The 14,597-nt window shown below is 39.2% G+C and overlaps 1 protein-coding gene across 2 annotated transcripts in view; it reads left to right on the forward strand.

Annotated features, from left to right (window-relative positions):
- LOC132129493 (signal peptide, CUB and EGF-like domain-containing protein 3) overlaps positions 1-14,597 on the forward strand; it is a 113,674-nt gene that overhangs the window by 28,904 nt on the left and 70,173 nt on the right. For both annotated transcript variants that reach the window (XM_059541117.1, XM_059541118.1), the window contains exons 2-3: positions 5,679-5,801; positions 13,800-13,925. In XM_059541117.1, coding sequence (XP_059397100.1) covers positions 5,679-5,801; positions 13,800-13,925 — 249 coding nt within the window. The remainder of the gene's footprint in view (positions 1-5,678; positions 5,802-13,799; positions 13,926-14,597) is intronic.

Consider the following 14,597-nt stretch of genomic DNA (forward strand, 5'->3'; position numbering starts at 1 on the left):
TGAATACCCTTTTAAGGAAGGAGGCCATCGAGGTGGTCCCTCCTCTATACAGGGAATCCGGATTTTACAGCCGGTATTTCATAGTTCCAAAGAAGGATGGGGGGTTGCGTCCGATCTTAGACTTACGTCACCTGAACCGCTCAGTTATGTCACTGAAGTTCAAAATGCTCACTGTCAACCAGGTTGTAGCTCAAATCAGATCCGAGGACTGGTTTGTCACAATAGATCTCAAAGACGCATACTTCCACATATCCATCCTTCCACAACACAGGAAGTTTCTGAGGTTCGCTTTCGGGGGCAAAGCTTATCAATATCGAGTACTTCCCTTTGGCCTCGCACTCTCACCCCGCACGTTCACGAAATGTATGGATGCGGCTCTGGTATCCCTCCGTATGCAGGGCATCCACATTTTAAATTATATCAACGATTGGTTGATCCTAGCTCAATCAGAGCAGATGGCGGCTCGACATCGAGATGTCGTTCTCGCACACATGGGGGAGCTGGGTTTGAGACTAAACGCCAAGAAGAGTGTACTTTCTCCAGTTCAGAGAACCACCTATCTAGGCGTAGTGTGGAATTCAACCACGATGCAGGGACGTATGTCTCCTGCTCGGATCGAGTCGATCCTCACATCAGTCGAGAGAGTCAAAGAAGGCCAGTCACTCACTGTCAAACAATTCCAGAGATTGTTAGGGCTGATGGCAGCTGCGTCCAACGTGATACCTTTTGGCCTGCTGCACATGAGACCCCTACAGTGGTGGCTCAAGTCCAAGGGCTTTTCCCCAAGGGGAAATCCACTTCGAGTTATCAAGGTCACGCGGCGGTGCCTTTGTGCCTTAGACATGTGGAAGAAACCTTGGTTCTTGAATCAGGGCCCGGTGCTGGGAGTTCCTTGTCGCCGTGTAACGCTAGCGACAGATGCGTCCCTCACCGGTTGGGGTGCGGTCATGAGTGGCCACCCTGCCCGCGGTCTGTGGAGTGGTCGCCATTTGACATGGCACATCAATTGCCTAGAGATACTAGCAGTCTATCGAGCATTGAAATATTTCCTCCCAGACCTGAGAGGTCACCATGTGTTAGTGCGCACCGACAACACATCAGTGGTCTCTTATATCAATCACCAGGGGGGTCTGCGTTCGCGCCCCTTGTACAAGCTGGCACACCAGATACTTCTGTGGTCCCAGGGCAAACTCCTCTCGATCAGAGCAGTGTATATTCCTGGGAGATTGAATGTGGGAGCAGACATACTGTCGAGACAGGGGCCGAGGCCCGGGGAATGGATGCTTCACCCCGAGGTGGTGAAGCAGATATGGAGAGTATTTGGCACAGCCCAGGTGGACCTCTTTGCGACTCACGAGACATCGCAATGTCCCCTCTGGTTCTCTCTAGTTCATCTAGCTCCTCTGGGACTGGACGCTATGGTACAGACCTGGCCGAGGCTTCGTCTGTACGCTTTTCCTCCTATCGCTCTGCTCCCGGGAGTCCTGGCGAAAGTACGCCGGGACAGGGCCCGTCTACTACTAGTAGCCCCATTCTGGCCGGGCCGAGTATGGTTCTCAGATCTAGTCTCGCTCCTCGACAGCTCTCCGTGGGAGATACCGATCAGGACAGACCTACTCTCACAGGCGCAGGGCACGATAATTCACCCTCGCCCGGAGTTGTGGAAGCTGTGGGTGTGGCCCCTGAGGGGGCGCAGCTGTTAACAGCTGGTCTCTCAACCGAGGTTGTTGAGACCCTACTCCAATCCAGAGCTCCCTCTACGAGGAAACTGTACGCCCTGAAGTGGAAGCTCTTCACTTCATGGTGCAGAGACCGCCAGCTTGACCCAGCAGACTGCCCAGTTGGTACAGTTCTGGAGTTTTTACAAGCCAGGCTCTCTGCGGGGTTATCCCACTCCACCTTAAAGGTTTACGTGGCGGCCATAGCTGCTTTCCATGTCCCTTTCAATGATCAGTCAGTGGGTAGACTGGGTAGTCACTAGGGTACCTCCTAGTTACACGTTTCCTCCGCGGTGCGCTGAGGCTGAGACCTCCAGTACGATCCCGTGTTCCCCCCTGGGATTTGGTTGTGGTTTTAGAGGCTCTTTGTAAAGCTCCATTCGAGCCAATACAAGATATCTCAGATAGACATCTGACACTTAAAACTGCCCTGTTACTGGCAATCACCTCACTAAAGAGAGTTGGAGATCTTCAGGCCCTTTCGGTGGCCCCTACCTATCTAGACTTTGCCCCTGGTATGGCCAAAGCATTCTTATACCCTCGAGCGGGTTATGTTCCGAAGGTTCCCTCTGTTACACCACAACCTATCGTACTGCAGGCCTTCTGTCCTCCTCCCTTTCGGGAGCCAGACCAAGAGAAGCTAAACTGTATGTGTCCAGTGCGAGCACTGGACGCATACGTCCACAGAGCTGCCCTGTGGAGAAAATCCGACCAATTGCTTGTTTGCTACGGTCCTTCTAACAAGGGTTCTCCTGCCACCAAGCAGACCCTTAGTCGTTGGATAGTCGAGGCTATCAACGTCTCCTATGAGTCCTCTGGTCTTCCCCCTCCTTTGGGGGCCAAGGCTCACTCTACTCGGGGTATGGCGGCCTCCAAGGCCTTCTCAGCAGGTGTGTCCCTCTTGGACATCTGCAACACTGCGGGGTGGTCCACGCCCTCCACATTTGTCCTATTTTACGATCTTGACATGCGAGCCATGCCGGGCTCTTCTGTTCTCTCGTCTTAGCTGTGCTCTTTGAATACACACTAGGCAGGGATTTGGAAGTCTGGCAGCGTGGGCACATCGTTCCCCAAAAGCGTTTAGACGCAGCTCGAGTTCCTGAAAAGGAACGTCCCAAGGTTACGTATGTAACCCTAGTTCCTTGAAGGAACGAGAGGCTGCGTCGCAGAGCCATACTCCCGGCACCCCTGCCGGCGCTTGCTTCCCTACTCGAAGCTGAAGCCAGCTGCACGGCACATGCTTTTATAGCTTCCTGGTCGCTACATCACCCCGCCCGTGACGTCACGCCTTTCCGATGGACTGATTGCATACGATATTCAGAATCGGTCTCGTCAGGGACGTTCCCCAAAAGCGTTTCGACGCAGCGTCTCGTTCCTTCAAGGAATTAGGGTTACATACGTAACCTTGGGACGATTTGTGAGATATAAAAGATTTGAAATATTGTGCTTAAGTCATATAGACAACTTTAATGGTTTATTTAGAAGCTTGTAGTCATCATGATCAGTCATTGTGTGTAAAAAACAAAATGAAGATACATCTAAATTCCTCTTAGTTTTGTGTGGAAGTTAGAAAGCCATTTGAAACAACTTAAACCTGAGTACATGATGAATTTTTTTTATTTTGGGGTCTTTGTGACTGGTCATCTGGACAAATAGGATTCTCACTTCAAATATTGTTGAATGCATTATTTTCTCAGCATGATATTTGATGAATGGTGTGTTTTATAGTATTAGGGCTTTTAAGGTAAATGACCAATTCCTCTTATTTTTTTGCACAGTGGGGAGACAGTTCAGTACTAAATAAGCACTCTGGGTGCCGTACTGAACTCCTAAAAGCTTTGTACTTTAAACAGCATGTGAGTAATTTAATGACTAATGCCACCATAAAGAACATCCACCGTTTTCCTGCAGCATCAGCAGAGAGATTCCCGTATTTGTAATGAAAACGTGAAGGACGTCTGTGGATTCTGGGGTGAAAACTAAGGTATCATCTTAATTAGATGTTGGTTGGAGAGTTGGCTGACAAGCCTTCATATGAAACATTTGTCGTTTCTTACCAGCAGCTTTGAGGTGACTCTGTGGAAACTGGCTCGGGATTGTTGGAGCTCTAACCCTGTAATAAGCTTTAGTCTCCTGCTTTGGTGGGCATAAGTTTCCCCACAGCAGTGAGACAGAACTGTACTGTGAAGACCACGTCTTGTTTTTTGTTTTTTTTTACAGCCAAAGCCAAACAGTTTTGTAGTCATTTTGCATTTTGCACAACACATCCTCATGTTCAAGACATAATTGCCAAGAGCTATCAGAATTTACTGCATAATTTTATTTATGGCTGTACGGTTGACTTCGAACTGTAAGAAACCATTTAAAGGTCCCATGACATGGGTTTTTCCTTTTCTTTAAATGCTTTTTAATGTTTCCTTAGGTGTACTTATATTGTTAGTTTGATTTTTACATTTAAAATTTAGAAAATAAAAAGCATTTTTATATCCTGATAATAGCTCTCTGTCTTGAATGCTCTGTTTGAAGGGGCGTGTCTGCTGTGAGACTCCGAGGAAACGACAACTGTTGTGATTGGCTGACATCTTTGCATTTGAAATGCGTATTACATGTGGAACCCCTCTCAAATATATATATATATATATATATATATATATATATATATTTACTATTACAGCTGTCGAGATTAACGAATCTTGGATTTGTTGATTATATAATTATTTTTTCGATCTTGTCCCATCACATGAAAGGCTGCAGTGATGAGCAGCATTGAGTAGACAGAGTCTGTTTATCGCGTGAATGCAGTGATCTCGTCATTATTGCAACACGTTTTCTCTCACAAAATGCTTTCACCACAACTAACAGCAAACACATGAATACAGTAAGAGCTTTGTTGTGCAGCATAACAGCGTCATTCATTGTAACGGCAGTTTAGGCAAGAGTGCAGATATACTCGCGATGTGTGACAGCTCCGAAAAAAAAAGGGAGCGTTCTTTAATCGCTCTCTGTAGTTAAATCACAATTTAAATAACATATTTGTTTCATGCTACTAAGAGAAACAAGGTGAAATTGATCGTTTAGTCACTGGCTTGATTCACTGATGCATAAACAGTATTAAACGATTTAGAAAGAAAGTCTGTGTGAACTTGAATAATTAGCTACACATCAGAAATCACTGATCACAGATCAGGCATTAATGAACACTGTTACTCACTGTTTGTGCCGGTGCTGTCGAATCCATATCATAAAAGTCTGTTTGTAATGCCTGTGCTGACATTGCGACTGAATTATATGTAAATATTTGGGCGGGCAAAGCAGAGAAAGGGGAGGTAACAATTCTCCTTGCAACGTCACAAAGAGGAGATTCAAGATCAGCCCGTTTGAGCTTCCATTTTCTCAAAGGCAGAGAAAGATAGCAAAATCTCGATTTACTCCGATTAGAATTTCTAGAAACTTGGGGACCATATACAGGCTAGGGGAACTCATTATAATGTTAAAAAGTTAAATTTTCATGTCATAGGACCTTTAATAACCACCCAGAACACACAAGCAACCCTGATACCACTCAGAACACCTTAGCACCTTAGCAATTAAAACAGCTTAGCAATTGCATAGCAATGCCCTGGAAACCACCAAGACCAAGTTTTTGTTGTGAGGCTAAGGTAATATGCAGCAGCAGCAGCAGCAGTTTGACTGTAGGAAATGCCAGAGCACTGCTGAAGGTCCAGGCATAATGAGTTGCTGAAGGCCTTACAATAACATCTGAACTTGGATCAGCTCTGCCCATTTGTCGTCTCTCCTCCTCTGATCAGGTTTCCAGTGGAATTGTGAAATGAATTTGCTCTGCCATGCTTTTCAAGCTTTTCGCTTGACTGTTTCTATTTACTCGCCCAAGGCAAAAACATGTGTCGGTTTTTCTCCAAATAGTGACTCAAAGCCTCTTGATTTCCTTTCTCTCAGCAGATGTGGATGAGTGCGCTGAAGCCCTGGACAGCTGCAGTATGGATGCCATCTGTCAGAACACCCTCAAGTCATACAAATGCATCTGCAAATCAGGATATAAAGGCGATGGGAAGCACTGTGAAGGTGAGCAATGCTTACTAAGAAATGAAGACATGCAGAACAAATGAGGTCAGAATACAAGCACTTGATTCTATATATTTAGAAGCAGTGTTGGGTGTAATGCATTACCAAGTAAAATAATTACTTTTCTCAAGAAAAACTAATTTAATTACAGTTACTTCTTATGATATTGCATTAAACACTGTAGACTAACAATTCAACATAAAAGCAGTGAATCTATCATCAGAATTTAAGGTCTAATGCTAAATTTGTGGTCGGAAATGAACAAGGGCTTGAACAAAAATGCCCCATAAACTTAAGATAAAGGGACAAAAATTGCCCTTGCATAATTACACTAAATCTATTATGGCTGTTATTCATGAAAATGAAATGTGAAAAGTGTCAGTTTGTGGAATTACATTTAGATCAGCATCTCATGCATCAGATTGCTTTTTTACGTATTGTTTTTTACAGCGTTGAGCCTTTTAACCAATCACACACGTTTCTGGTTAGCTTGTGAACGTGATGGCCAATCAGAGGCATTTAGATTAGTCAGCGCTGAAAAGGTGCGCTTGCAAATTTTCATCATAAACAATGAAGTGCATAAAAGATGTAAGTATTAAGTAATTTTTTTGTTAGCTTCAGTGATTATAACGGGAGTTTTTGCATAACTTGTGCTAGACTAGGCATGTTTGTCTGTGTAGTCAGAATATGACATACAATTTCCCCAAGCACAAAACCATTCTTATATGTTTTCTATTAATCAACATTAATAATTATCAAGAGCAACAATCGATAATATTGCTTTTTGTCATAATATTGCAGTTCTGTTTTCTGTTTGATTGAAGTAATTGGTTAAATGTAAGTATTTGGCATTCGATAAAATACAGATACTATACAAATATCTAAATATTTAGTTTAATAAGGATTAATTCACTTTCAGAATTAATTTCACTCACCCCCATGTCATCCAAGATGTTATTGTCTTTCTGTCTTCATTGAGAAAAAAACGTTTTTTGAGAAAACCATACTAGGATTTTTCTCCATAGAATGGAATTCAATGGGAACCAAAGGGTTGAAGGTCCAAATTGCACGACAAGCATTTGTGGTTAGAAAGTATATAAATAAAATTTTTTTAAGAAAATGACTGATAATTTCACTAGATAAGACTCTTATTCCTCAGCTGGGATCGTGTAGAGCTCTTTGGAAATGCAATTTGGACCTTCAGACTGTTGATCCCCATTGAAGTCCATCATATAGAGAAAAATTCTGGAATGTTTTCCTCAAAAACCTTAATTTCTTTGCGACTGAAAACACAAAGACGGAAGTGAACTAATCCTTAAAAATATCTGCCAATGGCATGCGATAAATAAACTTAATTTAAAAGGTAAAACAAGTTTATTTTTCTTACATATTTTTTTTGCAGCATTAAAATGCAAAAACCAGTGACATTATAAACAAGCAATAGACATAATAAAATGAAATACAATTTCCAAGCTTTGTTTGAGATCCAACTGCATAAGAACATACAGTATATATTTCATTTGGCCATCAATTTAAGAAGTATTAAATATAATGCAAAAAAAGTCAGACAGATATTTTAACTCATCTGTAGGTTTTTGTCTGCCACAATAATGAATTATATTAAATATTAATATATGAAATTCAATCAATGAATTAAATAGCATATCATGTAAATAACTAGATTTTTATAAATTAATTGAAATGACTAATTTTGGATTTAATTTATATATCTTACCCCACTGGCAAACTTTTTCTCTATTTTAAAGCCAGAAAGCCAGAAGAAAACAATTTGCTAGTCAGGAAAGAAAAAATAAACGTGATACAGATCTTAATATCTTATGCTTCTCAAATATATTTATCTTGTTTGAGCATGGTCAGATATATTTTCCTGGAAAACAGACAGAATTACTGATTAAGAAGTGGTTGTTTTTGCTTTGTAGTCTATAATTAGATCACTCTGGTGTGTGTGTTCAGACACTTCAAGGTGTTCTTCTCCATGTCTTATTTCTGCAGTCCCTTTGCTTCATTTTCAGATTTCCCTGAGGGAAAGGAAATAGATGTCCAAATGCAAAATTAAAAAGATGACAGACTCAATTCTTTACCAATTGGATGTGAAATAGAGCATGAAATTTCGTACAGGTTACCGATAACTTGGACTTGGCCTGTTAATTACAATACAATTCCAAGCACATCAGAGCAGGGCAAGAAATTATTATTTTTTTCTATCTCTGGAATTTATTTCAAGGGGCATTTTTACCTTCATATGGGCATTTTTTACTATTATGCCATTAAATGTATCTTCATTGTCTTATGTCAAATATTTAATTTTAACGCCTTACTGCAATCAATCAATCTAAAATGTACTCTAAAATACTTTTTTTATCAACAACCGCCATATTAACACAACAAGTATTTACACAGAGTGTTTAATCACAAACATGTATTTACACAGCAATTGCATAATGTAATAAGCCTACATTAAAAAATGTAAATAATTATAAATATGTAAATTGTTAAATAAAAAACAGGAATTCATTACAGGGAAGAACTGCAATATATATTTTTTAAATTGTCCAATTATTATAAATATATTTTTATCAAATTATGTTTACGATGAACAAAAACTTCTGTTTCAGTGATGACTAATCTGACTGCCTCTAATTAGTCACTGCATTCATAAACTCATCAGAATCTTGTGTGATTGGTTATAATAATGTGTAACACCGTCAAAAACATAATTAAAAAATATGATGCAACATGAGCAGATCTAAATGTACTGTACAGTAATGACATCTGATTCATTTTTAATAGACTTACAGGACATTTTGTTGCCTTTAGACTGTTAATTAATCTATGTCAGTGGTTCTCAGCGCACACTAACAATACAAAGATATGGTCATATCTTGTTTACTCATGGCCATTTGCCTTTAGGGGAAGTTTTTGCAACTCAGTTGTATTTGGAGAGGTGTGTGCTGCTTTTGGACCCACTTAGCACAACATGATCCTTTCTGGATGCAAACATCCTAAGCCCAGGCTAAACACTGGAAAGTGAATGAGCTCTGGAATGTTTGTCCTGCGTTAAAACGGCACTCCTAACTGAACCGGGATCAGTCGCGTAAAGCCTTTGATATGGTGTGGAAACACAAATGTGCGCTGGGGAGATATGAGCATCGCTGTTCAAATATACTTCACCACGTGCAAAAAGACAAGCAGCAGAACCGGATCCTAATCCTATGAAAGCTATTGCAGAACTCTTGATAGCTATTTGCTACAAATAACGTGGGCTTGTGGTAAATAACAGGCTTGAGCCTAGAGAAGGCAGCGTTCGCCTGTTTGGCTGGTCACACTTCTTAACTAGCTTAACCAGCAAGGGCTTTGTGTCTTTATATCTATTTATATTTAGGCGCAGTTCATAGATCTCCAAAATAATTTCATACATTTAGGCACAAATCTTTAGATCAAAAGGTTTTTTTTAAGATCATGAGGAACATACATTCAGCCAAATATGAGTGAAAATTTAACTGGTGTATATGTAAATAAAATAATATAAAATTTTCAAAATACAAACTAACAATAATTATAAAATAATAAGAACTTCTTGATTTTAGCTTATTTGCAGTTTGTTTAAATTGTCACGGTTGTGATCAATGAATTTTACACACATAGAAATGCATGAAAATGACAATATACAATTTATCACACACACACATAGACAGACAGACAGACATAGATAGATAGTCGAGTCATTCATTCATTCGATTTGTTCAAATGGCTGATTCATTCAAGAATGAAGTAAATGGCTCTCTTTATCAATGGGCCACTGAATCATTGCTTTATATGATTTATTCAAAATGTGGATTCATTCAAAAATTGTGTCTTGCTCGTAGACACACAACCGTCCTGCTGTGGCTTTAGTAATTTTTGTCAAAACAGAGCAATAAACAGACAAAATTGTGTCTAAAATATAACCCAATATTGAGGGCTTTTATTTATAGAACTGTATAAAATCAATATCACATTTGCACTCATGCTGTTTTGGACAAGAACAACATTCGTGTGATACTTTACTCGTTACTAGTGTGATATTGCTGAACTATATTATATGATATAAATGTCATACAGGTGTGTTTTTCATCGTCTCTCAAATTTTGGGGACATGTAACTGCATTCTATAGGCTCCATCACGCAAATTTTAATGCTTTATTTTTTCCCATAATTAATTAATTAGAGCAACGCATTAAATCAGTGGCCCTAAATATTCATTTCAATAGGCGTGAAAAATTTGTGACACTGCAGGACAATGTACAAATGTGCATGCAAATATTATACAATAATAAAATTATAAAAAAAATTAAAATTAAAGGTGCTTTCACACCTGACCCATTGTTTTGGAACCTGTCGGGTTTCCCCCTTCACTCGGTTCATTTGGGCATATGTGAACACAGTAATCACGCTTGGATCCGCGCCAAAGCAATCAGTTCAAGATGGCCTGAAATAGGTGGTCTCGCCATGATTGAAAACGAATTCTGGAGTGGTTCGGTTGTAGTGAGAAAGCAATCCGATCCAAGGGAACCAACAAACCAGGCTATATCACAATATATAATGGGTAATTACATAAGTTCCTTGAAAAACAGTAGACAATGTCAGTGGGTGAGCACGTCTTCGCCATTCAAAATCAAAGCGCACCTTAGTGCATTTTAACAATGTTTCCTGACGAATTCTGGACTCTGGAATGAATAAATTAATATAACGACAGCTATAAAAAAACATCAATAATCCCTCGAAGCTGCTGTAGTTCCATCAAAGCTGGTTCCACCGTGACGGATGACAGCTATGAGTGGAATTCCGGAAAATAAACCGTAGAACTTTGACCAATGAGAGGACAGTTTTACTCAAATGTGACTTGTATTAACAATTTTGATTCGTTTAGAAACTTTGCCGTGTGAAAGCACCCTAATTGGTCGTTTTATATGGGCGCTGTTGTCTTAATTATGTCAATCCTAAACCAACCTTAACCATAAATTGTTGGTCCTTTCAGCAAGGCCTTTCCATGCAGACACTTTGCAGGTTCATTTTGCATTGTTCAATTTATATGTACACAGTAAACTCCATCATCTGAGTCTTAATAGGCTATTTATTATGTTTCTTGGATGCAGAATGAATGTTTATTCCACATCTCAGCCTGAAATGAATGACCCGTAAACAATATGACCATAATGAATAGTGCAAAACACTTTTTTCCTCCACTTCTCGAAATTGCCTGTGCTGTAGATCGTTCGGCCTCATATGGAGATGCAATAGCCGAGGTGAAATAGCTTGTAATTCAATGGAGTGAAGCTGGTGCAGAACTGGAATACAAAAGCAAAGTGCAAAGACTTTGTTCTGTGTTGGAGGTGGGATAAAAAGCATTCAGAAATAAAGACAAATAAAGCACTGTACTCCAGACAGCGAGTGTGTCTCTCCATACTCATTGAGCCAAGACAACTACAAAGCAGAGCGAAGGAGTCTGGGTAATTAGTGCTCAATTGGGCATCAAATGAGAGGGGATGGCCTGCATCCTGCTACACTGACATCCACTTGTCTCTCCGGCCTGTAGATGTTTATTCAGCTGCTCTCGCCATCCAAACATAAGGCATAATTCACTATAATCACCGCAGTTCACTATAAATCACACAGAAGCTCGTAGTGAGCAAAATTAATTAATCAGGAGCAAATTAAAGATGCATTGTAAATCAATCAGGGTTTCATCAGCAAACGGTCATAATTTAGTTTTTCAAGGCGTTTAAAAACTAACCTGTTTTGCTGCTGTACCTTTAAGACTTATGTTAATGACCTGCATGTGATTGGCTAACCTCCATGTCCATTTGAATGCTGATTGGATGTTAATATGTAAAAGTGGGAGGTCATATGTCAATGAGCTCTTGGTTGTGTTTATTACTGCCATTTCTACTTTTTAAGTTGGTTTTCTTAAATATTCTGCATGAACAGGGGTGAAATCTTTACACTCATTAATTCTTTTGGACAATTCGTTTAAGTGAAATTGTAAAAAAAAACGGTCACTGGTTCTTTTACGTCATCACGTAATGACGTCAATTCTATCATCCCAGCAAGTGAAATATACATTCAAACACTTTCAAATAAAGTCATTTGTAATCATAACCATCGTCTTCATCTTGGATAAGTTTCTTACATTTACGTTTTGCAAAAGCACTCAATAAAGACACTGATGTGCAAACGCGGATGTAAGATATGAAAATAAAGAGAGTGAAGTTTTCATCAACCGTACACAAATCAATTCAATTCAGTTCAATTTTATTTTGTATAGTTCTTTTTATGATACAAATCGTTGCAAAGCAACTTTACAGAAAATTAATGTTTCTCTAATATTTAGTAGTAGCTTATCAATGAATTATGTACATATGGCTGAAATGATTCGAAGAATCAAGTAAAGATATAATCAAACAGATGACGAACACTATTAACAGCAATTATTATGATGCAATCAAACTTACAGCAAAATTTTATAGTTCTGTATGTTGTTTCAGGGTTGGCATCATCTCTTCTCAGGGGTGCTGGATCCAGACTGAAGCTTGTGTAAATCCAATTTACGGCAAAACAGAAACAAAGAGAAACTTTGCTGTTCCAACAAAGTAAAATTAATTGGTTTAACCCAAGCTAAAGAATAAGAATGCACATTTGATCAGATATAGCTGCAGTCCAAGATTACGAGATGCATTATTTAAATGCTCAGCGAAAGAGATGCATTTTTAATCTAGATTTAAACAGAGAGAGTGTGTCTGAACCCCGAAGATTATCAGGAAGGCTATTCCAGAGTTTGGGAGCCAAATGTGAAAAAGCTCTACCTCCTTTAGTGGACTTTGCTATCCTAGGAACTACCAAAAGTCCAGCGTTTTGTGACCTTAGGGTGCGTGATGGATTGTAGCGTGGTAGAAGGCTAGTTAGGTACGCAGGAGCTAAACCATTTAGGGCCTTATAGGTAAGTAATGATAATTTGTAACTGATACAGAACTTAATAGGTATCCAGTGCAGAGACTGTAAAATTGGGGTAATATGATCATATTTTCTTGACCTGGTAAGGACTCTAGCTGCTGCATTATGGACTACCTGTAGCTTGTTTATTGAAGAAGCAGGACAACCACCTAGAAGTGCATTACAATAGTCCAGTCTAGAGGTCATCAAAGCATGAACTAGCTTTTCTGCATCAGAAACAGATAACATGTTTTGTAGCTTGGCAATGGAAGATGGAAGAATGGAAAAATGCTGTTTTTGTAACATGGGAAATATGATTTTATTTTTTAAAGACAAGTTGCTGTCTAATACGCATGCTCAGTATCGCAACCTCATCGGTGCTCAAATTAAATATTATACAGTTTTTGTAGTTTTGAGTTATTTAGGCGAGAATGTACTGATTATAATTGTATCTATTAATATTAAATATATGTATTCAAATGTTCTGAGTTGTTAAGATTTTGTTAATATCTGCTCGCCAGGGCTGAATTTATATAATCAATAATCACTAATATTATTAAATATTTTTTTGTAATTTAAAATAACTGTTATCTATTTGAATATATTTCAAAATGTAATTTATTTCTGTGATCAAATCTGAATTTTCGGCATCATTATTCCAGTCTTTAGTGTCACATGATCTTCAGAAATCATTCTGATATGCTGATTTGCTGCTCAAGAAACATTTCTGATTATTATCAGTTAAAAAAGAGTTGTGATGCGTCATATTTTTGTGGAAACTGTTAGACATAGATTTTTTTCTGAAAAGAAGTTTAAAAAAATAACAGCATTTTATTTGAAATTGAAATCTTTTTGTATATTATAAATGTCTTTACTGTCACTTTTGATCAATTTAATGCATCCTTGCTGAATAAAAGTATGAAGAAGACCCCAAACTTTTTAGCATCAAAAGAGCCATGATTTTCTGTGATATAAGCGGTTTAATGTTTAATGTGATTGCTCTTGCAGATATCGATGAGTGTGCCAGTGAATATAATGGAGGATGTGTTCACGAGTGCATCAACATCCCGGGAAACTACAGATGCACGTGTTACGACGGCTTTCGTTTGGCCCACGATGGACACAACTGCCTGGGTAAGCCATGGTTTCTTTATATTCAGGATAAAGTTACTGCAAAACGCCAAAACAAAACCTGCTAGTGTGTGATGATCTGTGTCCTCTCAGGACTTCATCCAAATCAAGACAAACAAACATGATTGCTGGAACCCAACTTATATGGTTGATATTCAGCATCACGACCGCGACTGTGGCCCAAAACACCATCACTCTATCCTCTGTGTCAAAATGAAGCAGTTTTACATGGTAAACCCATAGAAGAGAGCGATAAATCCATCAGATTTGGGCTGGGACTGCTGAGCACACAGTTCTGTAGTATTAAGTGTATTTTCAGACTGCGTGAGCTCACGTTTTTGACGTTCGGTGGCTCGTATACCAAGCTCTTCCAGGTCAGTTAAATCAATCTGAGGGGAATGTGTGTTCGTGTGGGTTATGTGGGTTTTACTCACAATGCGTGGTGTCAAACACTGCTATTTCAGCCCATCGAGGACATGTAAAGGTCCTGTCTGCAGTTTGTAGAAACACATTTTCCTCTGGTGGAGTAATCTGAATAACAATTGGGCAAAATGCTGAATTTTGGAACCAAGTCTTGTTTGATTTGAAAGTTTGATTGAAATTTAAATGGAATTTATGGTATCACACAGAATATTGCATTGAAACAGTTTACAGTTCAAAAAAATTCAGAACAAC

The sequence above is a fragment of the Carassius carassius genome, chromosome 46 (assembly GCF_963082965.1).
Source record: "Carassius carassius chromosome 46, fCarCar2.1, whole genome shotgun sequence".
NCBI classification, from domain to species: Eukaryota; Metazoa; Chordata; class Actinopteri; order Cypriniformes; family Cyprinidae; genus Carassius; species Carassius carassius.